Consider the following 25,000-nt stretch of genomic DNA (forward strand, 5'->3'; position numbering starts at 1 on the left):
TATATACCGTTCTACTGTTCTATTTATATACCGTTCTACTGCGTGTTCTATTTATATACCGTTCTACTGCGTGTTCTATTTATATATCGTTCTACTGTTTATTTATATACCGTTCTACTGCGTGTTCTATTTATATACCGTTCTACTGCGTGTTCTATTTAATAACCGTTCTACTGCGTGTCTATTATATAGTCTATGTTCTACTGTTCTATTTATATATCCGTTCTACTGCGTTCTATTTATATACGTTTCTACTGCGTGTTCTATTTATATATCGTTCTACTGTTCTATTTATATACCGTTCTACTGCGTGTTCTATTTATATACCGTTCTACTGCGTGTTCTATTTATATACCGTTCTACTGCGTGTTCTATTTATATACCGTTCTACTGCGTGTTCTATTTATATATCGTTCTACTGTTCTATTTATATATCGTTCTACTGGTGTTCTATTTATATATCGTTCTACTGCGTGTTTCTAATTTATATATCGTTCTACTGCGTGTTCTATTTATATACCGTTCTACTGCGTGTTCTATTTATATATCCGTTCTACTGCGTGTTCTATTTATATATCGTTCTACTGCGTGTTCTATTTATATACCGTTCTACTGCGTGTTCTATTTATATATCGTTCTACTGCGTGTTCTATTTATATATCGTTCTACTGCGTGTTCTATTTATATACCGTTCTACTGCGTGTTCTATTTATATATCGTTCTACTGCGTGTTCTATTTATATACCGTTCTACTGCGTGTTCTATTTATATATACGTTTCTACTGCGTGTTCTATTTATATATCGTTCTACTGCGTGTTCTATTTATATACGTTCTACTGGTGTTCTTTATATACCGTTCTACTGCGTGTTCTATTTATATATCGTTCTACTGCGTGTTCTATTATATATCGTTCTACTGCGTGTTCTATTTATATATCGTTCTACTGCGTGTTCTATTTATATATCGTTCTACTGCGTGTTCTATTTATATATCGTTCTACTGCGTGTTCTATTTATATATCGTTCTACTGCGTGTTCTATTTATATATCGTTCTACTGCGTGTTCTATTTATATATCGTTCTACTGCGTGTTCTATTTATATACCGTTCTACTGTTCTATTTATATATCGTTCTACTGTTCTATTTATATATCGTTCTACTGCGTGTTCTATTTATATATCGTTCTACTGCGTGTTCTATTTATATATCGTTCTACTGCGTGTTCTATTTATATACCGTTCTACTGCGTGTTCTATTTATATACCGTTCTACTGCGTGTTCTATTATATATCGTTCTACTGCGTGTTCTATTTATATATCGTTCTACTGCGTGTTCTATTTATATATCGTTCTACTGCGTGTTCTATTTATATATCGTTCTACTGCGTGTTCTATTTATATATCGTTCTACTGCGTGTTCTATTTATATATCGTTCTACTGCGTGTTCTATTTATATATCGTTCTACTGCGTGTTCTATTTATATATCGTTCTACTGCGTGTTCTATTTATATACCGTTCTACTGTTCTATTTATATATCGTTCTACTGTTTTATTTATATATCGTTCTACTGTTCTATTTATATACCGTTCTACTGTGTGTTCTATTTATATATCGTTCTACTGTGTGTTCTATTTATATATCGTTCTACTGCGTGTTCTATTTATATATCGTTCTACTGTGTGTTCTATTTATATATCGTTCTACTGCGTGTTCTATTTATATATCGTTCTACTGCGTGTTCTATTTATATATCGTTCTACTGCGTGTTCTATTTATATATCGTTCTACTGCGTGTTCTATTTATATATCGTTCTACTGTGTGTTCTATTTATATATCGTTCTACTGCGTGTTCTATTTATATATCGTTCTACTGCGTGTTCTATTTATATATCGTTCTACTGCGTGTTCTATTTATATATCGTTCTACTGCGTGTTCTATTTATATATCGTTCTACTGCGTGTTCTATTTATATATCGTTCTACTGCGTGTTCTATTTATATACCGTTCTACTGCGTGTTCTATTTATATATCGTTCTACTGTTCTATTTATATATCGTTCTACTGCGTGTTCTATTTATATATCGTTCTACTGCGTGTTCTATTTATATATCGTTCTACTGCGTGTTCTATTTATATATCGTTCTACTGTTCTATTTATATATCGTTCTACTGTTCTATTTATATATCGTTCTACTGTTCTATTTATATATCGTTCTACTGTTCTATTTATATACCGTTCTACTGCGTGTTCTATTTATATATCGTTCTACTGCGTGTTCTATTTATATACCGTTCTACTGCGTGTTCTATTTATATATCGTTCTACTGTTCTATTTATATATCGTTCTACTGTTCTATTTATATACCGTTCTACTGCGTGTTCTATTTATATATCGTTCTACTGCGTGTTCTATTTATATACCGTTCTACTGTTCTATTTATATATCGTTCTACTGCGTGTTCTATTTATATATCGTTCTACTGCGTGTTCTATTTATATATCGTTCTACTGCGTGTTCTATTTATATATCGTTCTACTGTTCTATTTATATATCGTTCTACTGTTCTATTTATATATCGTTCTACTGTTCTATTTATATATCGTTCTACTGTTCTATTTATATACCGTTCTACTGCGTGTTCTATTTATATATCGTTCTACTGCGTGTTCTATTTATATACCGTTCTACTGCGTGTTCTATTTATATATCGTTCTACTGTTCTATTTATATATCGTTCTACTGTTCTATTTATATACCGTTCTACTGCGTGTTCTATTTATATATCGTTCTACTGTTCTATTTATATACCGTTCTACTGCGTGTTCTATTTATATATCGTTCTACTGCGTGTTCTATTTATATATCGTTCTACTGTTCTATTTATATATCGTTCTACTGCTTCTATTTATATATCGTTCTACTGTTCTATTTATATATCGTTCTACTGCGTGTTCTATTTATATATCGTTCTACTGTTCTATTTATATATCGTTCTACTGCGTGTTCTATTTATATATCGTTCTACTGTTCTATTTATATATCGTTCTACTGTTCTATTTATATATCGTTCTACTGTTCTATTTATATACCGTTCTACTGCGTGTTCTATTTATATATCGTTCTACTGCGTGTTCTATTTATATACCGTTCTACTGCGTGTTCTATTTATATATCGTTCTACTGTTCTATTTATATATCGTTCTACTGCGTGTTCTATTTATATATCGTTCTACTGTTCTATTTATATATCGTTCTACTGTTCTATTTATATATCGTTCTACTGCGTGTTCTATTTATATATCGTTCTACTGTTCTATTTATATATCGTTCTACTGTTCTATTTATATACCGTTCTACTGCGTGTTCTATTTATATACCGTTCTACTGCGTGTTCTATTTATATACCGTTCTACTGCGTGTTCTATTTATATATCGTTCTACTGTTCTATTTATATATCGTTCTACTGTTCTATTTATATACCGTTCTACTGCGTGTTCTATTTATATACCGTTCTACTGCGTGTTCTATTTATATATCGTTCTACTGTTCTATTTATATACCGTTCTACTGCGTGTTCTATTTATATATCGTTCTACTGTTCTATTTATATATCGTTCTACTGTTCTATTTATATATCGTTCTACTGCGTGTTCTATTTATATATCGTTCTACTGTTCTATTTATATATCGTTCTACTGCGTGTTCTATTTATATATCGTTCTACTGTTCTATTTATATATCGTTCTACTGTTCTATTTATATATCGTTCTACTGCGTGTTCTATTTATATATCGTTCTACTGTTCTATTTATATATCGTTCTACTGTTCTATTTATATATCGTTCTACTGTTCTATTTATATATCGTTCTACTGTTCTATTTATATATCGTTCTACTGTTCTATTTATATATCGTTCTACTGTTCTATTTATATATCGTTCTACTGTTCTATTTATATATCGTTCTACTGTTCTATTTATATATCGTTCTACTGTTCTATTTATATATCGTTCTACTGTTCTATTTATATATCGTTCTACTGCGTGTTCTATTTATATATCGTTCTACTGTTCTATTTATATATCGTTCTACTGTTCTATTTATATATCGTTCTACTGCGTGTTCTATTTATATATCGTTCTACTGTTCTATTTATATATCGTTCTACTGTTCTATTTATATATCGTTCTACTGCGTGTTCTATTTATATACCGTTCTACTGCGTGTTCTATTTATATATCGTTCTACTGTTCTATTTATATATCGTTCTACTGCGTGTTCTATTTATATATCGTTCTACTGCGTGTTCTATTTATATACCGTTCTACTGCGTGTTCTATTTATATATCGTTCTACTGTTCTATTTATATATCGTTCTACTGCGTGTTCTATTTATATATCGTTCTACTGTTCTATTTATATATCGTTCTACTGTTCTATTTATATATCGTTCTACTGCGTGTTCTATTTATATATCGTTCTACTGTTCTATTTATATATCGTTCTACTGTTCTATTTATATACCGTTCTACTGCGTGTTCTATTTATATACCGTTCTACTGCGTGTTCTATTTATATACCGTTCTACTGCGTGTTCTATTTATATATCGTTCTACTGTTCTATTTATATATCGTTCTACTGTTCTATTTATATACCGTTCTACTGCGTGTTCTATTTATATACCGTTCTACTGCGTGTTCTATTTATATATCGTTCTACTGTTCTATTTATATACCGTTCTACTGCGTGTTCTATTTATATATCGTTCTACTGTTCTATTTATATATCGTTCTACTGTTCTATTTATATATCGTTCTACTGCGTGTTCTATTTATATATCGTTCTACTGTTCTATTTATATATCGTTCTACTGCGTGTTCTATTTATATATCGTTCTACTGTTCTATTTATATATCGTTCTACTGTTCTATTTATATATCGTTCTACTGCGTGTTCTATTTATATATCGTTCTACTGTTCTATTTATATATCGTTCTACTGTTCTATTTATATATCGTTCTACTGTTCTATTTATATATCGTTCTACTGTTCTATTTATATATCGTTCTACTGTTCTATTTATATATCGTTCTACTGTTCTATTTATATATCGTTCTACTGTTCTATTTATATATCGTTCTACTGTTCTATTTATATATCGTTCTACTGTTCTATTTATATATCGTTCTACTGCGTGTTCTATTTATATATCGTTCTACTGTTCTATTTATATATCGTTCTACTGTTCTATTTATATATCGTTCTACTGCGTGTTCTATTTATATACCGTTCTACTGTTCTATTTATATATCGTTCTACTGTTCTATTTATATATCGTTCTACTGTTCTATTTATATACCGTTCTACTGCGTGTTCTATTTATATACCGTTCTACTGCGTGTTCTATTTATATACCGTTCTACTGCGTGTTCTATTTATATATCGTTCTACTGTTCTATTTATATATCGTTCTACTGTTCTATTTATATACCGTTCTACTGCGTGTTCTATTTATATACCGTTCTACTGCGTGTTCTATTTATATATCGTTCTACTGTTCTATTTATATACCGTTCTACTGCGTGTTCTATTTATATACCGTTCTACTGCGTGTTCTATTTATATATCGTTCTACTGTTCTATTTATATATCGTTCTACTGTTCTATTTATATACCGTTCTACTGCGTGTTCTATTTATATACCGTTCTACTGCGTGTTCTATTTATATATCGTTCTACTGTTCTATTTATATACCGTTCTACTGCGTGTTCTATTTATATACCGTTCTACTGCGTGTTCTATTTATATATCGTTCTACTGTTCTATTTATATACCGTTCTACTGCGTGTTCTATTTATATACCGTTCTACTGCGTGTTCTATTTATATATCGTTCTACTGTTCTATTTATATATCGTTCTACTGCGTGTTCTATTTATATATCGTTCTACTGTTCTATTTATATATCGTTCTACTGTTCTATTTATATACCGTTCTACTGCGTGTTCTATTTATATATCGTTCTACTGCGTGTTCTATTTATATATCGTTCTACTGTTCTATTTATATACCGTTCTACTGCGTGTTCTATTTATATATCGTTCTACTGCGTGTTCTATTTATATATCGTTCTACTGTTCTATTTATATATCGTTCTACTGTTCTATTTATATATCGTTCTACTGTTCTATTTATATACCGTTCTACTGTGTGTTCTATTTATATATCGTTCTACTGTTCTATTTATATATCGTTCTACTGCGTGTTCTATTTATATATCGTTCTACTGTTCTATTTATATATCGTTCTACTGCGTGTTCTATTTATATACCGTTCTACTGCGTGTTCTATTTATATATCGTTCTACTGTTCTATTTATATATCGTTCTACTGCGTGTTCTATTTATATACCGTTCTACTGCGTGTTCTATTTATATATCGTTCTACTGCGTGTTCTATTTATATATCGTTCTACTGCGTGTTCTATTTATATACCGTTCTACTGCGTGTTCTATTTATATATCGTTCTACTGCGTGTTCTATTTATATACCGTTCTACTGCGTGTTCTATTTATATACCGTTCTACTGCGTGTTCTATTTATATACCGTTCTACTGCGTGTTCTATTTATATACCGTTCTACTGCGTGTTCTATTTATATACCGTTCTACTGCGTGTTCTATTTATATACCGTTCTACTGCGTGTTCTATTTATATACCGTTCTACTGCGTGTTCTATTTATATATCGTTCTACTGCGTGTTCTATTTATATATCGTTCTACTGCGTGTTCTATTTATATACCGTTCTACTGCGTGTTCTATTTATATACCGTTCTACTGCGTGTTCTATTTATATATCGTTCTACTGCGTGTTCTATTTATATATCGTTCTACTGCGTGTTCTATTTATATACCGTTCTACTGCGTGTTCTATTTATATATCGTTCTACTGCGTGTTCTATTTATATATCGTTCTACTGCGTGTTCTATTTATATATCGTTCTACTGCGTGTTCTATTTATATACCGTTCTACTGCGTGTTCTATTTATATATCGTTCTACTGCGTGTTCTATTTATATATCGTTCTACTGCGTGTTCTATTTATATATCGTTCTACTGCGTGTTCTATTTATATACCGTTCTACTGCGTGTTCTATTTATATATCGTTCTACTGCGTGTTCTATTTATATATCGTTCTACTGCGTGTTCTATTTATATATCGTTCTACTGTGTGTTCTATTTATATATCGTTCTACTGCGTGTTCTATTTATATATCGTTCTACTGCGTGTTCTATTTATATATCGTTCTACTGCGTGTTCTATTTATATATCGTTCTACTGCGTGTTCTATTTATATATCGTTCTACTGCGTGTTCTATTTATATATCGTTCTACTGCGTGTTCTATTTATATACCGTTCTACTGCGTGTTCTATTTATATATCGTTCTACTGTTCTATTTATATACCGTTCTACTGCGTGTTCTATTTATATATCGTTCTACTGCGTGTTCTATTTATATATCGTTCTACTGCGTGTTCTATTTATATACCGTTCTACTGCGTGTTCTATTTATATACCGTTCTACTGCGTGTTCTATTTATATATCGTTCTACTGCGTGTTCTATTTATATACCGTTCTACTGTTCTATTTATATATCGTTCTACTGCGTGTTCTATTTATATATCGTTCTACTGCGTGTTCTATTTATATATCGTTCTACTGTTCTATTTATATATCGTTCTACTGCGTGTTCTATTTATATACCGTTCTACTGCGTGTTCTATTTATATATCGTTCTACTGCGTGTTCTATTTATATACCGTTCTACTGCGTGTTCTATTTATATATCGTTCTACTGCGTGTTCTATTTATATACCGTTCTACTGCGTGTTCTATTTATATATCGTTCTACTGCGTGTTCTATTTATATACCGTTCTACTGCGTGTTCTATTTATATACCGTTCTACTGCGTGTTCTATTTATATACCGTTCTACTGCGTGTTCTATTTATATATCGTTCTACTGCGTGTTCTATTTATATATCGTTCTACTGCGTGTTCTATTTATATATCGTTCTACTGCGTGTTCTATTTATATATCGTTCTACTGTTCTATTTATATATCGTTCTACTGCGTGTTCTATTTATATATCGTTCTACTGTTCTATTTATATATCGTTCTACTGCGTGTTCTATTTATATATCGTTCTACTGCGTGTTCTATTTATATATCGTTCTACTGCGTGTTCTATTTATATATCGTTCTACTGCGTGTTCTATTTATATACCGTTCTACTGCGTGTTCTATTTATATATCGTTCTACTGCGTGTTCTATTTATATATCGTTCTACTGCGTGTTCTATTTATATATCGTTCTACTGCGTGTTCTATTTATATATCGTTCTACTGTTCTATTTATATACCGTTCTACTGCGTGTTCTATTTATATATCGTTCTACTGCGTGTTCTATTTATATATCGTTCTACTGCGTGTTCTATTTATATATCGTTCTACTGCGTGTTCTATTTATATATCGTTCTACTGCGTGTTCTATTTATATACCGTTCTACTGCGTGTTCTATTTATATACCGTTCTACTGCGTGTTCTATTTATATACCGTTCTACTGCGTGTTCTATTTATATACCGTTCTACTGCGTGTTCTATTTATATATCGTTCTACTGCGTGTTCTATTTATATATCGTTCTACTGCGTGTTCTATTTATATATCGTTCTACTGCGTGTTCTATTTATATATCGTTCTACTGCGTGTTCTATTTATATACCGTTCTACTGCGTGTTCTATTTATATATCGTTCTACTGCGTGTTCTATTTATATACCGTTCTACTGCGTGTTCTATTTATATATCGTTCTACTGTGTGTTCTATTTATATACCGTTCTACTGCGTGTTCTATTTATATATCGTTCTACTGCGTGTTCTATTTATATATCGTTCTACTGCGTGTTCTATTTATATATCGTTCTACTGCGTGTTCTATTTATATATCGTTCTACTGCGTGTTCTATTTATATACCGTTCTACTGCGTGTTCTATTTATATATCGTTCTACTGCGTGTTCTATTTATATACCGTTCTACTGCGTGTTCTATTTATATATCGTTCTACTGTGTGTTCTATTTATATATCGTTCTACTGCGTGTTCTATTTATATATCGTTCTACTGCGTGTTCTATTTATATACCGTTCTACTGCGTGTTCTATTTATATATCGTTCTACTGCGTGTTCTATTTATATATCGTTCTACTGCGTGTTCTATTTATATATCGTTCTACTGCGTGTTCTATTTATATATCGTTCTACTGCGTGTTCTATTTATATATCGTTCTACTGCGTGTTCTATTTATATATCGTTCTACTGCGTGTTCTATTTATATACCGTTCTACTGCGTGTTCTATTTATATATCGTTCTACTGCGTGTTCTATTTATATACCGTTCTACTGCGTGTTCTATTTATATACCGTTCTACTGCGTGTTCTATTTATATACCGTTCTACTGCGTGTTCTATTTATATATCGTTCTACTGCGTGTTCTATTTATATACCGTTCTACTGCGTGTTCTATTTATATATCGTTCTACTGCGTGTTCTATTTATATATCGTTCTACTGCGTGTTCTATTTATATACCGTTCTACTGCGTGTTCTATTTATATATCGTTCTACTGTGTGTTCTATTTATATATCGTTCTACTGCGTGTTCTATTTATATATCGTTCTACTGTTCTATTTATATACCGTTCTACTGCGTGTTCTATTTATATATCGTTCTACTGCGTGTTCTATTTATATATCGTTCTACTGCGTGTTCTATTTATATATCGTTCTACTGCGTGTTCTATTTATATACCGTTCTACTGCGTGTTCTATTTATATATCGTTCTACTGCGTGTTCTATTTATATACCGTTCTACTGCGTGTTCTATTTATATATCGTTCTACTGCGTGTTCTATTTATATACCGTTCTACTGTTCTATTTATATACCGTTCTACTGCGTGTTCTATTTATATATCGTTCTACTGCGTGTTCTATTTATATACTGTTCTACTGTGTGTTCTATTTATATATCGTTCTACTGCGTGTTCTATTTATATACCGTTCTACTGCGTGTTCTATTTATATATCGTTCTACTGCGTGTTCTATTTATATATCGTTCTACTGCGTGTTCTATTTATATATCGTTCTACTGCGTGTTCTATTTATATATCGTTCTACTGCGTGTTCTATTTATATATCGTTCTACTGCGTGTTCTATTTATATATCGTTCTACTGCGTGTTCTATTTATATACCGTTCTACTGCGTGTTCTATTTATATATCGTTCTACTGCGTGTTCTATTTATATACCGTTCTACTGCGTGTTCTATTTATATATCGTTCTACTGCGTGTTCTATTTATATATCGTTCTACTGCGTGTTCTATTTATATATCGTTCTACTGCGTGTTCTATTTATATATCGTTCTACTGCGTGTTCTATTTATATACCGTTCTACTGCGTGTTCTATCACAGACTGGCTTGTATTGCATGGACTGACCAAGCTGATAATTCATGTTTTTAGACGTTTATGTCGACTAAGGGAGATCACCGTCTAATCTTAAGTGTGCAGTATACTGTAACATCTGTCTGTCTGTCTGTCTGTCTGTCTGTCTGTCTGTCTGTCTGTCTGTCTGTCTGTCTGTCTGTCTGTCTGTCTGTCTGTCTGTCTGCCCCATTACACAGAACTAACGTGAACCTCCAATTGTCACAATTGAACTAATAGCTCACAAGGTCTGTGTGCGTATTATGTAACGTGTGTGTGTGTGTGTGTGTGTGTGTGTGTGTGTGTGTGTGTGTGTGTGTGTGTGTGTGTGTGTGTGTGTGTGTGTGTGTGTGTGTGTGAGTGTGTGTGTGTGTGTGCATGCATGAGAGAGAGAAAGAGAGAGATGATATTTTAATAAGGTTGTTTCTGTCTCTTGGTCTCTGTGCAGAACATGAAGGTCAAGGAGACACATTCAGCCATTTGTACTCATTACAGAGAGAGAGAGAGAGAGAGAGAGAGAGAGGGACTACTGAGGAACAGAGAGAGAGAGAGAGAGAGAGAGAGAGAGACTGTACTGAGGAACAGAGAGAGAGAGAGAGAGAGAGAGAGAGACTGTACTGAGGAACAGAGAGAGAGAGAGAGAGGTACTGAGGAACAGAGAGAGAGAGAGACTGTACTGAGGAACAGAGAGACTGAGGAAAATGCAATAAATATGATAATATAAGAGCAGAATATTTTAGGAAATTTGAGTTGTTGATCCCAAATTTTAAAGAGCTACAATAACAAACAATTCATTGTGTTAGGAGAGGGACCTGCAGCACACCTGGCTGCACAGTGTGGGACTGCATGTTCACAACATGAGGGACAAATACAAAACAACACTAAATGTGACCATTATCTTGACACACACACACACACACACACACACACACACACACACCACGGACACTTTAATACTGTACATTTTGATCATTTGCATATTGTATTGTGTAAGCTAATGTTCTATTTGTATGTTTGATATTGTTTTGTGTTATATTTTTACTAAACTAAAGTTTTCAAATAATCCGCTATAGCCTCGGACGCCATCCTGACCAGATGATGGGCAGTTAGCTGTGTGTGTGTGTGTGTGTGTGTGTGTGTGTGTGTGTGTGTGTGTGTGTGTGTGTGTGTGTGTGTGTGTGTGTGTGTGTGTGTGTGTGTGTGTGTGTGTGTGTGTGTGTGTGTGTGTGTGTGTGTGTGTGTGTGTGTGTGTGCGTGCGTGCGTGCGTGCGTGCGTGCGTGCGTGCGTGCGTGCGTGCGTGCGTGCGTGCGTGCGTGCGTGCGTGCGTGCGGAGGGTTATCTATATTCATTATCTAGCTAACATCAGCAAATTCCAATTACTATTTCAAGGCTGGCTGCAAGGTCACCTTTCTGCCTTATCTCATTTTATTTCTTAGCCTTTCTCACAGACTTCACATTTTGGTATCATTTCTCTCGCCGAATATTTGTTATTCTGTATCGGGTCAGGGTTAGAAACCTTGTATCTCCATATTTCTACTTTTTATGTTTTTTGATTGACTAAAATGTTAGGAAGGGACTAGTGGACAAGAGATCCACTATAAGTTATTTTACACTTGGTTGCATGCTGAAAATAGCCGATCTACAAGCTCACAACGCGTCACAGCGGGCTTGTAGATCGGCTATTTTCAGCAAGTGAAAAAAAAACAGTCATTGCGACGGCATCAAGGCCCGCCAAAAAACACAATTTGTTCGACTAAATCAACTGTAGATTTCCTGTGGTGTGTCTGTAACTCTGTTTCTCTACCTGTGTGTCTGTAACTCTGTATCTCTACCTGTGGTGTGTCTGTAACTCTGTATCTCTACCTGTGTGTCTGTAACTCTGTATCTCTACCTGTGTGTCTGTAACTCTGTATCTCTACCTGTGTGTCTGTAACTCTGTTTCTCTACCTGTGTGTCTGTAACTCTGTATCTCTACCTGTGTGTCTGTAACTCTGTATCTCTACCTGTGGTGTGTCTGTAACTCTGTATCTCTACCTGTGTGTCTGTAACTCTGTATCTCTACCTGTGTGTCTGTAACTCTGTATCTCTACCTGTGGTGTGTCTGTAACTCTGTATCTCTACCTGTGTGTCTGTAACTCTGTATCTCTACCTGTGTGTCTGTAACTCTGTATCTCTACCTGTGTGTCTGTAACTCTGTATCTCTACCTGTGTGTCTGTAACTCTGTATCTCTACCTGTGTGTCTGTAACTCTGTATATCTACCTGTGGTGTGTCTGTAACTCTGTATCTCTACCTGTGGTGTGTCTGTAACTCTGTATCTCTACCTGTGTGTCTGTAACTCTGTATCTCTACCTGTGGTGTGTCTGTAACTCTGTATCTCTACCTGTGTGTCTGTAACTCTGTATCTCTACCTGTGGTGTGTCTGTAACTCTGTATCTCTACCTGTGTGTCTGTAACTCTGTATCTCTACCTGTGTGTCTGTAACTCTGTATCTCTACCTGTGTGTCTGTAACTCTGTATCTCTACCTGTGTGTCTGTAACTCTGTATCTCTACCTGTGGTGTGTCTGTAACTCTGTATCTCTACCTGTGGTGTGTCTGTAACTCTGTATCTCTACCTGTGTGTCTGTAACTCTGTATCTCTACCTGTGGTGTGTCTGTAACTCTGTATCTCTACCTGTGTGTCTGTAACTCTGTATCTCTACCTGTGGTGTGTCTGTAACTCTGTATCTCTACCTGTGTGTCTGTAACTCTGTATCTCTACCTGTGTGTCTGTAACTCTGTATCTCTACCTGTGTGTCTGTAACTCTGTATCTCTACCTGTGGTGTGTCTGTAACTCTGTATCTCTACCTGTGTGTCTGTAACTCTGTATCTCTACCTGTGTGTCTGTAACTCTGTATCTCTACCTGTGTGTCTGTAACTCTGTATCTCTACCTGTGTGTCTGTAACTCTGTATCTCTACCTGTGGTGTGTCTGTAACTCTGTATCTCTACCTGTGTGTCTGTAACTCTGTATCTCTACCTGTGTGTCTGTAACTCTGTATCTCTACCTGTGGTGTGTCTGTAACTCTGTATCTCTACCTGTGGTGTGTCTGTAACTCTGTATCTCTACCTGTGTGTCTGTAACTCTGTATCTCTACCTGTGTGTCTGTAACTCTGTATCTCTACCTGTGTGTCTGTAACTATGTATCTCTACCTGTGGTGTGTCTGTAACTCTGTATCTCTACCTGTGGTGTGTCTGTAACTCTGTATCTCTACCTGTGTGTCTGTAACTCTGTATCTCTACCTGTGAGTCTGTAACTCTGTATCTCTACCTGTGTGTCTGTAACTCTGTATCTCTACCTGTGTGTCTGTAACTCTGTATCTCTACCTGTGTGTCTGTAACTCTGTATCTCTACCTGTGGTGTGTCTGTAACTCTGTATCTCTACCTGTGTGTCTGTAACTCTGTATCTCTACCTGTGTGTCTGTAACTCTGTATCTCTACCTGTGTGTCTGTAACTCTGTATCTCTACCTGTGTGTCTGTAACTCTGTATCTCTACCTGTGGTGTGTCTGTAACTCTGTATCTCTACCTGTGTGTCTGTAACTCTGTATCTCTACCTGTGTGTCTGTAACTCTGTATCTCTACCTGTGGTGTGTCTGTAACTCTGTATCTCTACCTGTGGTGTGTCTGTAACTCTGTATCTCTACCTGTGTGTCTGTAACTCTGTATCTCTACCTGTGTGTCTGTAACTCTGTATCTCTACCTGTGTGTCTGTAACTATGTATCTCTACCTGTGGTGTGTCTGTAACTCTGTATCTCTACCTGTGGTGTGTCTGTAACTCTGTATCTCTACCTGTGGTGTGTCTGTAACTCTGTATCTCTACCTGTGTGTCTGTAACTCTGTATCTCTACCTGTGGTGTGTCTGTAACTCTGTATCTCTACCTGTGTGTCTGTAACTCTGTATCTCTACCTGTGGTGTGTCTGTAACTCTGTATCTCTACATGTGTGTCTGTAACTCTGTATCTCTACCTGTGTGTCTGTAACTCTGTGTCTCTACCTGTGTGTCTGTAACTCTGTATCTCTACCTGTGGTGCTGCGGCTCTTCTTGCTGCTGCGGGAGCTTCGTCGTGAGGAGGCGGAGCTGTGCTCGCTGAGGGAGGAGTCCTGGGCGGACGAGGTGCTCCCCGTGTTCTCACTGCTGTCCCTCAGCATGCTCTCGTAGCCGCTGCTCGCCCCGCTGTGGTAGAAGAGCGCCGTCTTGCCCATGGCGGGGGGCAACTCTCCGCTCAGCACGCTGCTGTGTGATTGGACAACAGGGGAGAGAACGTCAGAACGCTGCTGTGTGATTGGACAACAGGAGAGAGAGCGTCAGAACGCTGCTGTGTGTTTGGACAACGGGAGAGAATGTCAGATATCGTCGAATATTAATTCATTATTATTCATGAATGAATGTGTGGGGCTGACAGACGTTGGTTTGCAATGTACCCTTTATTTTATAATGAGTTTTTACCGTACCTGTTGTCACTGGCATGTCCACTGCTGCAGCGCTGAGGTCTTCTGGGGGCTGTGATCTTACTGTAGGGAGACGGCAGGCTGGGGACCTCCGGAGGCTGCTCCTCTCCAACAACACCTCCAACAACACCACCTCCTCCTCCTCCTCCTCCTCCTCCGCTAGTACCACTAAACAAGAAAACAAAGGTAATGACAGTAAAACACCGAGGACACAACCATCGCCACTGCAGACGGGACGGTGCTGGAGCCAGTCCAGGACTTTAAGTACCTTATCTTTGAGAAACTAAAAAGGGATCCAGAATAATTCTAAATCGATAAAACTGTATTTCTTTTTTAGATAGAAACTTGTACCATACTTCATAATACTACTTTTTTACATGCATAAAGTAGGTAGGTAGCAAATAGCTAAACCTAATAATTCAACATTTCAAACGTTCCTTCACAGAGAAGCTGAGATTTGACAGTTTGTAGCGGTTGAGTAGAGTAGTAGTAAGAGTGCAGTTCTAGTTATTATTATTATTATTATTATTATTATTATCAAGCCAGTTGAGAATGATGTCATGTCATTACCTCGCCCCTTCAGCCCCTCCTCCCTCCTCCCCAGGATCAGTGGCTCCTCCCCCTGCCGCGTGGCCCCTGGAGCGGGCCCCGGCGCTGGCCTGGAGGAGCTCAGAGATCCGTCCGTTCACGGCCCTCAGAGGCAGCTTGGCGGCCAGGCTTCCCCCCCGGCTGCGACTCAGAGACTGGGTCGACCAGGAGCCAGAGGAGGCTCCCTGCTGCTGGACCAGAACCCCCTGGACTGGACCCTGGACTGGACCCTGGACTGAACCCTGGACTGGACCCTGGACTGGACCTGGAGTCTGCAAAGCAAGATATAATGTGATAAATAAAGGGAGGGGGGAGGGCACGATTTATATCGGCCGCATGACGTCTTTAACGTCGTCATTTAGGGCCTTAAACAAACGTTAAAGTCCATAGACTTGGCTGGCAAATGTATTTATTAAGTGCTCTATAACAAACATTGTATAATATCCTCAAAAACCATAGACTTGGCTGTCATAAGTGCTCTATAACAAACATTGTATAATATCCTCAAAGTCCATAGACTTGGCTGTCATAAGTGCTCTATAACAAACATTGTATAATATCCTCAAAGTCCATAGACTTGGCTGTCATAAGTGCTCTATAACAAACATTGTATAATATCCTCAAAGTCCATAGACTTGGCTGTCATAAGTGCTCTATAACAAACATTGTATAATATCCTCAAAGTCCATAGACTTGGCTGTCATAAGTGCTCTAAAAAAAATCACACTCGTGTGAAGTCTGGGGTTTGTTACATTTACGTCATATTTGGCGGGCATTTTACCTAATCTCTCCTTTCATTGTCAATGGAAAATATTGAGACACGTGTGTGTGTGTGTGTGTGTGTGTCTCCAACCACCTCAAACTGAACCCAGACAAGACTGAGCTTCTCTTCTTCCCAGCTAAGTCCTGCCCTATGCGGGAGCTAACTATCTCCGTAGACAACGCCCTGGTAACGTCTGTCCCAACAGCCAGGAATCTTGGTGTTGTCCTGGACAGTCAGCTCTCGTTCAAAACTCACATCACAGCTGTCACTCGATCCTGTAGGTTCACACTCTATAACATACGACGAATTAGACCGTTCCTCACCCAGGAATCAGCCCAGCTCCTAATCCAGACAACAGTCTTGTCAAAACTTGACTATTGTAACTCCCTTCTTACTGGCCTACCAGCATGTGCACTCCACTGGCTCCCGGTCGCTGCCCGCACAGAATACAAAACTCTGATGCTGGCATTCAAAGCAACCAAAGGCATGGCTCCCCCATATCTTGCAAGTATGATCGAACCCTACAAACCCTCCCGCTCACTAAGATCAGCCAACGCAGGGAAGCTGGAAGTACCCTCACTAAAAACGCCGGGACAACACTCCACACGTCCCAAACTCTTCTCCCTTCTGGCTCCAAAACTGTGGAATGCACTTCCCATTGCAGTCAGAACTGCAGCATCACTCCCAATCTTCCGCCGTAGTCTGAAAACCCACCTTTTCAGACTCCATCATGGCCCATAGCACTTACCCCACCCCCTTAGATAGCAATTCTGTAGACTTAGATAGCATTTGATACAGACTTATTGCATGTTATGTAGACAGCATAAGTGCATTGTATGTGCTATTGTCATAGCACGTCATAGTACATATGTAAAGCATAGTACTAGTAGTATTTCTTAGCTTACGCATGTTTCATGATAAATGTTTTTATGTGATGTATTCCCATGCTTTTTTGTTCTTGCTTAATGTAAGTCGCTCTGGATTAAGAGTCTGCTAAATGCCTAAATTGTAAATTGTAAATTGTGTACTAAAGCTGTATATAGGAGGGGCTAGAGCCCCTCAAAAATGTAGGTTGTGGCAACGCTGGTGACTCTTCAAAACATCTACCCGATTGAGGCTCTGAGGATTAAACTAGGAGGCTTCCATTTCCCCAGCAGCCACTCCACCATCTGAGGCCCAAACCGTGGAGACACTCATTGTGTGTCTCCAGGTGTCCTAACACCTTGAAACTGTCCTTCTCCACTGTGGAAATTATGCGGGTGTCTCTTCAGACCAGATGAAGTAGTGAAACGCTTGTCACACTGTTTACAGTGGTATGGTTTCTCTCCAGCGTGGTCACGCAAATGTACCTTCAGGTAAGACACAGTAGTGAAACCCTTGTCACACTGCTTACAGTGGAATGGTTTCTCCCCGGAGTGGATGAACTGGTGCGTCTTCAGATTCCCTATCATCTGACTGAAACCCTTGTCACACTGTTTACAGTGGTGTGGTTTTTCTCTAGTGTGGATATGCTGGTGTATCTTCAGAGTACGTAACAGAGTGAAACCCTTGTCACACTGTTTACAGTGGTGTGGTTTTTCTCCGGTGTGGATACGCTGGTGGGTCCTCAGATTGCCCAACAGACTGAAACTCTTGTCACACTGTTTACAGTGGAAGGGTTTCTCCCGGGTGTGGGTGCGCAGATGTATCTGCAGTTCCCATGAAGAAGTGAAACTGTTGTCACACTGCGTACAACGGAAGGGCTTCTCTCCGGTGTGTCTGCGCTGGTGGTGTCTCTTCAGATGAGCCGTCTGGCTGAAACTCATATCGCACCGTTTACAGTGGAATGGTTTTTCTCCAGTGTGGACACGCTGGTGTGTCTCCAGGCTACTTTTGCGACTGAAACTCTTGTCACACACCGTTTACAGACGTAAGGTTTTGGTCCTGTGATTATTAGGATGATGTGTCTCTACTTCTCCTGTTTGGGTTGAAGTCGGGATCAACGGTTGATGGTTGTAAGGTTTCTGGCTGTTTACAGGTCTTGTTATTGGTTGACATGAGGCTGCTGAGGTGACCTGTCCATTCGGGTCGTTGGGGCTTTCATATTGGAGGTCCCGACGCATGAATGTGTTTGGACTCTCGGAAACAGGAGACCTGACTCTGGGAAGGCTGTGACCTCACTCCTTCTAGGAGCGCTGCATGGTTCATTGTTAGTTCTGCTGATATACGTAGACTATAGATGGAGTAAGTGTTCTCCTCTCCTGTGCTCTCTCTATGTCTGTCTGTTTGACGTTCTGCGTCCCTCCCGTCCAACACTCTGACGCTGTGCTCGTCTAAAGTAATTCTCACAACTCATAAGGTTCTGAACAGACCTCTTTTATGACATCACACACCAGTTTCTACCGTTGCCGGTTTGTGCAGGTTGTCCTTTAATGACCCGCTGTTTGGTGCACGTTAAACACAATTTAATTCACTTATTGTTCCCACTGAGCATTCTGTGTAAGAAAGTATAGCTTTTGGGAACCAACAGACTTTAAGTTTACCTACATTACTGTATTCATATGTGATACTTTCACTTGGACCACCAGTTGAAAACATCTGCCTCTAAAATACAGCTGGTGAGCAGAGACTGGAATGGATAAAAAAAGGAGACGTTACGTTACCTTCCCATTGGGCGGAAGGCTGGAGCTGCGGTTGACGGCCTGGGGGAGGGACTTGGTGGAGAAGCTGAGAGTCTTATTGGTGCTGGAGGCGGACAGACTCCGCCCCTTGGGGCCGCTGGCCATCAGCAGCTTACTCACCGCCGAGATCTTCGATTGGCCGCTGGTTTTAATCGGCGACTGTTGTGGCGCGCTGCCGGGACCGGCAGCGCCGCCGGTTCTGGAGGACAGAGAGCCGGTTCTGGTGAGGCTGCGACCCGTCCGAGGCATGGCGCCGTCGCCCCCCCTAGCCCCTCCCCCTCCTCCTCCTCCTCTCAGACTCGCTCCCCGCTCCAGGGAGAAGGTGTCGTAGTGTTGGGCGCTGTGGGAGCCGTGGTGGGCCCGGCCCAGCGAGTTGGTTCTGTTGGCCAGCTGCTCCAGCTTGGCGCTGAAGAGCCGACTGCTCTCTGCGCTGAAGGAGCCTCGCGGTCGGGCCTCGTGGTCAGGAGGACCCGGTCGGGCCTCGTGGTCAGGAGGAGGACCCGCCGCCGGCAGAGAGCCGAACGAGAGGCCGTGGCTGGGCTGGTGCAGCGGGCTCAGCGGGGGGAGGCCGCCGGTGGCCCGGTTCCGTTGGTCCAGACTGGACTTCCGTACGGGGGGGAGTGGAGGGATTCCTCCTCCTCTCCGGTGGGAGAAGACGGAGCCTCGGCGGTCCAGCGTGGCGTGGCGGGGGGAGCAGGGTGTGGACGCGGCGGCGAGGCCCAGGCCGCGGTACTCGCCGTTGTTGTCGGAGCCGTCGTGGCGGTTGAGTCGATGCCAGCGAGGCAGGCTGGCCGTGCGGTGGACGTCGGGGTTGTAGACGCCCCTCAGCGCCTCCTGGTGGACGTCGGGGCAGTACGCGCCTCTCAGGCCGTCTCCGTGGGCGACCACGGCCGGCGTCTCACGGCCATCTAGTCTTTTACAACAATCTGGAGAAGAGAGCGTTTCGCCTCCAGAACTGGAGCTCCCGCGGTGGTCCACACCTTGGACTGGGAGAGAAACATGTCATATGTTACTGTTTCAGTTTATGTCTTGTCTTGTATGTACACATACACACACACGCACGCACATGCACACACACACACTTGCATTAGCAGAATATATAGAGAAAGCTTGGGACATACGGACAAAGAAAACTTTATTTTATGATAATGCTTATTTCTGTTTTTGTTTTGATCAAATACTTTGTGTGACTTCTGTTTGGGAAGTGAAATGTGATATTGTTTATTTATGTTGTTGGTGTCTTATAATCCCGTAAGGGATGGGTCTTTTCATTTATTTTATTATAAATCATCATTTATTCAATTTACCATACCACTATACAGTTAGAGTGTCCGCCCTAAGATTGGGAGGTCAGGGTTCGATCGCTGGCCAGGTCACGCCAAATACTGGAAATAAGTGACCCAATGCCTCCCTGCTTGGCACTCAGTCCCTGCGACATACTAGCGCCCTGTCTACCTCGGCAACGCTTACTTATACGTATTATAGAATATGATTATGACGAGACATAAACTGTTCAATAATTCAATCTAAAAATAATGACCCATTCTGTATAATGATAAACACAGCAGAGTTTCTCTCACCATCCTTGCAGGATCTCCGTTGATCTCCAGCCTTCTCCTGGTTGGACCTCCTCCCCTCCTCAACGCCACGCCGCAGCCAGGGGTCCTCGAAGCTCATCTCACTGGAGAGGGAAGCTAAATATGGGGTTCTGTTGGCGTTGGGATTGGCCGGGTTTTTGATCAGAGCGTTGGGATTGGCCGGGTCTTTGATCAGGCTGGACTTTGTTGGCGAGGAAATGGCCAGCGGCCTCACAGCCACGCACGGGTGAACGCTGATGGTGGTCTTGAAAGGTGAAAGGTTACCCGACGGCCCCAGAACCTGGATGTTGGTTTTGACCATGGACGGAGGCAGTTTCTCCTTCAGCCGGTCTTTGGTCGGAGCGCCCTTCCTCTCGCTCCCGCAGTCGGAGAGGGTCCGGTCGGGCTCCGCCAGGGCCTCTCCGTGATGCTGGCTCTGGTTGGACTGGCTGAAGCTGTGGAGAGACTGGTCCGCCTCGCTGCCCACGCTCAGGTCACTGAGCCAGGAGGAGATGGACGAACCGCAGCCGGGCATCACTGTGGCCATCGCCTCCCCGTCCACACGCAGCCTGGCCATCGCCACCTGGTGGACAACATGGACATTACAGCGGTTCATTCATTCATACATTGGGAGGTGAAGGTTCATTCATTCATACATTGGGAGGTTGAAGGTTCATTCATTCATACGTTGGGAGGTGAAGGTTCATTCATTCATACATTGGGAGGTTGAAGGTTCATTCATTCATACATTGGGAGGTTGAAGGTTCATTCATTCATACATTGGGAGGTGAAGGTTCATTCATTCATACGTTGGGAGGTGAAGGTTCATTCATTCATACATTGGGAGGTTGAAGGTTCATTCATTCATACATTGGGAGGTTGAAGGTTCATTCATTCATACATTGGGAGGTGAAGGTTCATTCATTCATACATTGGGAGGTGAAGGTCAGTTCATTCAGGGCAGAGGTCAGTGACATTGACCTCTGCCCTGGCCAGTGGGTCAGTGAAACTGACCTCTGCTCTGGCCACTACTTCTGTAACAGCGGAAGACGTTGCCGTCGTGACGACAGACATCCCATAATGCTCCACGGTTCCATCTTCTCCGACGCTGCCGTCGAGGCTGTCGGGTCGCGACCCCGAGGTCAGCGACCCTGAGGTCAGGGCGGCGACAGAGCAGCCGTCGCTGTTGAAGCTCATGATGCTGAGTGGTCGAGCCGAGGTGTCCTGGTCGTCCAGGCCGAGCACCGGCTCATCCTCCCCCACAGAGAGAGGCTCCTCTGGGGCTGCGGAGTGGAGCACTGGGCCTGGGAGGAGGAGAGAAGAAAGTATGTGAGAGGGAGTATGACTGATTTAAGCAGTCACACCTGGCCTGAGTCAAACTAGAACTGGACTCAGAACTGGGTGTGGCTGCGCACCTGTTGTGCATCATGGACTTGATCAAGGTCACAACAGGTTAAATCAGTCACCTCCACAAACACTCAGGGGAGAGCCTCTGTCCGGACAGTGGGGAGCCATCTGCTCTCCTGGGTAAACTAACTAACTAACTAACTGATGCTTTCAAATGGTTATGCCCTGGCTTAAGAGGAATAAAACAGCCGACTTGTGTAAACTGGCTGTCTCGTGTCCTTCCGTGCCCTGGGTTGTGACTCACTTGGTCACACTAACTTAACGCATGTTCGCCTAGAGCTAGAGACAGTTTCAAACTTAATAATGACTAATAACTTTCATCTACGGTAAAGGATATGGTTTCCTGGATACCAAATCAGTTCAGTCATTGACTAGGCGTTTAGGTGTGCATACTTAGTTTAGACTAGTACTTGGTTAGACATGGGTTAAGGTTAGGTTTAGGTGTGCTGCCCCGTGGGAGGTTATAGGGTCAGGGTGAGGGTTTGAGTGTCCGATGCATTCTCACCGACGTCCTTGTGAGTGTCCAGGGGAATCTGTGGGACCTCGTCATCACAGAGCGTCTCCGCTGAGCCCAGGCTGGCCGACAGGGACGGAGATGGATCTGGACGCTGTGACTGACTCACTGGAGGCTGTGGACTCATTGGAGGCTGTGACTGACTCACTGGAGGCTGTGGACTCATTGGAGGCTGTGGACTCATTGGAGGCTGTGGACTCACTGGAGGCTGTGGACTCATTGGAAGCTGTGGACTGGACTGGGACGGAGATGGATCTGGATCTGGAGGCTGTGGACTCAGTCCCACCGGAGAGGTCCTGGACAGCAGTGACTCTGTGGACGACCGCCCGCTGTCTCCTGCCAAGCTGTCTGCAGGATCACAAAGAGGGTCACATGATGATGATGATGATTGTCATATGCAAATTCCAGCTTTTCACCAGAGGAGAAAACCTTTTTTTCTTTTTTCAAAATTAGTTAATAGCACAGACTCTTCGCATACTAACTAGAGCATGTCTGGAATAAGTGTCAGAGCTGAAATCGACATGTAAATATGAAATAAATGCTTAAACATGTAGCTAGTTGTAATGTTAGAGACCACAGAAGACATGTAAATATGAAATAAATGCTTAAACATGTAGCTAGTTGTAATGTTAGAGACCACAGAAGACATGTAAATATGAAATAAATGCTTAAACATGTAGCTAGGTGTAATATAAACAGTGAACCTTTCAAGCCTGTTTTCTCAACTCTCTGTTTCTCTGCCAGACATTACTCTATAAGCCTCCAAAACCGGTGGGTCAAACTGAACAAACAATGTGTCAAATTGAAACTATGATTCCCTGCTTTCACATGATGTGAAAAAACTAAAATTAAAAAAAAAAAATCCAATGGCAGTCTCTCAGTCAAATTTGGTCACATATATTATAAGAAGAAAAAATAATATATATATATATTTTAAATGAACAGCAGAGGCAAACGATTGCAACACCGCAGCAATGTAGCGTGAAGAAGAGATGGAGGTTGGTGCCGTTTTCCCAAGAGAGCAATTATAAAATACATTCCCCTCATTAACCACAACTATACCTGAAACCCCCCACGGAATACAAATCACAATAGACTTAATTCACCATTATTAATGAACAGAACTATGTAGGCACACACACACACACACACACACACACACACACTGTATGTATACACATGGCTCCATTTTCGTCCCCGCTAAAGCCCTTATCCCTAAACTTCTTTGCCTTTATTTACTATTTAGCTAAACATTTTTGAATAGTTAAAATGGCCAGTCTACAAGCTCACACCGTGTCGATGCAGTTTGGCTAGTTGAACTATTCAAAAATGTTTTTCAAAATAGTAAAAAGAAGTTCAGGGATAAGGGGTTTAGCGGTGTATTATTAACGCTGACAGTAAGTATTCATAATTAATTTAGCGGTGTATTAACGCTGACAGTAAGTATTCATAACGGCACACATACGGTCTCCGGAGTGGCTGTCCTGAGCTGAGAGGGGGGGGGTTCCTGCAGGCGCCACACCTTTCTGAGTGAACACCTTACACCTTTGAGAAGGAGAGGAGGGAGATCTGGATAGACACACACACACAGCGTTCAGCTTATTGACCCTAGGGCGATATGGATATACACACACACACAGCATTCAGTTTTATATCTGTTATTGACCCTAGGGCGATCTGGATAGACACACACACAGCTTTATATCTGTTGTTATTGACCCTAGGGTGATATGGATAGACACACACAGCTTTATATCTGTTGTTATTGACCCTAGGGTGATATGGATAGACACACACACACACACACATAGACACACGCACATAGAGACACACACGCACATAGACACACGCACAGCATTCAGCGTTATATTCTGTTATTGACCCTAGGGCGATCTGGATAGACACACACACACACACACACACATAGACACACGCACATAGAAACACGCACAGCATTCAGCGTTATATTCTGTTATTGACCCTAGGGTGATCTGGGTGGGAACACCTTTATGGTGTTTTAAGCATTGTGTTAAACTTTAGCCATTGACTATAGCAGATCTAATGCGCGTGTGTGTGTGTGTGTGTGTGTGCGTGCGTGTGTGTGTGTGCGTGCGTGCGTGTGTGTGTGTGTGTGTGCGTGCGTGCGTAGCCTACCTGTACTCTGATGTTCGGGTCAGACTGGCGATGCCGAGGCGAGGTGACCCCAGGGGGCGTGTCTTACTGTCACCCAGGGGGCGTGTCTTACTGTCACTGCCACTGCTCAGAGACTCCCGGCTGTCCAATCACACAAAGAAGATGTTTAATTTATTTATTTATAAGTTCAACGGAAAGTCGATTTTAAATGTTCTACAGAATTTCTTCTGGAGTTCTACTGGAAGAAACTCACCTGTCATGGAGGCTCATCCCACTCCTGCTCCCCTGGACGCTC

At 40.7% G+C, this 25,000-nt stretch overlaps 1 protein-coding gene across 1 annotated transcript in view; it reads right to left on the bottom strand.

Moving 5' to 3' along the window:
* The window catches only part of kif26ba (kinesin family member 26Ba), a gene marked incomplete at its 5' end in the record, with an annotated part of 124,515 nt that overhangs the window by 23,735 nt on the left and 75,780 nt on the right, over nucleotides 1-25,000 (bottom strand). The window contains 11 exons of the mRNA XM_080762392.1: nucleotides 14,637-14,848; nucleotides 15,067-15,222; nucleotides 15,634-15,875; nucleotides 19,057-20,060; nucleotides 20,655-21,234; nucleotides 21,666-21,955; nucleotides 22,564-22,659; nucleotides 22,834-22,920; nucleotides 24,032-24,141; nucleotides 24,727-24,846; nucleotides 24,959-25,000. The exon at nucleotides 24,959-25,000 is cut by the window's right edge and continues 151 nt beyond it. Of these exons, the coding sequence (XP_080618518.1) occupies nucleotides 14,637-14,848; nucleotides 15,067-15,222; nucleotides 15,634-15,875; nucleotides 19,057-20,060; nucleotides 20,655-21,234; nucleotides 21,666-21,955; nucleotides 22,564-22,659; nucleotides 22,834-22,920; nucleotides 24,032-24,141; nucleotides 24,727-24,846; nucleotides 24,959-25,000 (2,939 nt within the window). The remainder of the gene's footprint in view (nucleotides 1-14,636; nucleotides 14,849-15,066; nucleotides 15,223-15,633; nucleotides 15,876-19,056; nucleotides 20,061-20,654; nucleotides 21,235-21,665; nucleotides 21,956-22,563; nucleotides 22,660-22,833; nucleotides 22,921-24,031; nucleotides 24,142-24,726; nucleotides 24,847-24,958) is intronic.

The sequence above is a fragment of the Protomyctophum bolini genome, assembly GCF_963924005.1.
Source record: "Protomyctophum bolini genome assembly, chromosome: 1".
In the NCBI taxonomy this organism is placed as follows: Eukaryota; Metazoa; Chordata; class Actinopteri; order Myctophiformes; family Myctophidae; genus Protomyctophum; species Protomyctophum bolini.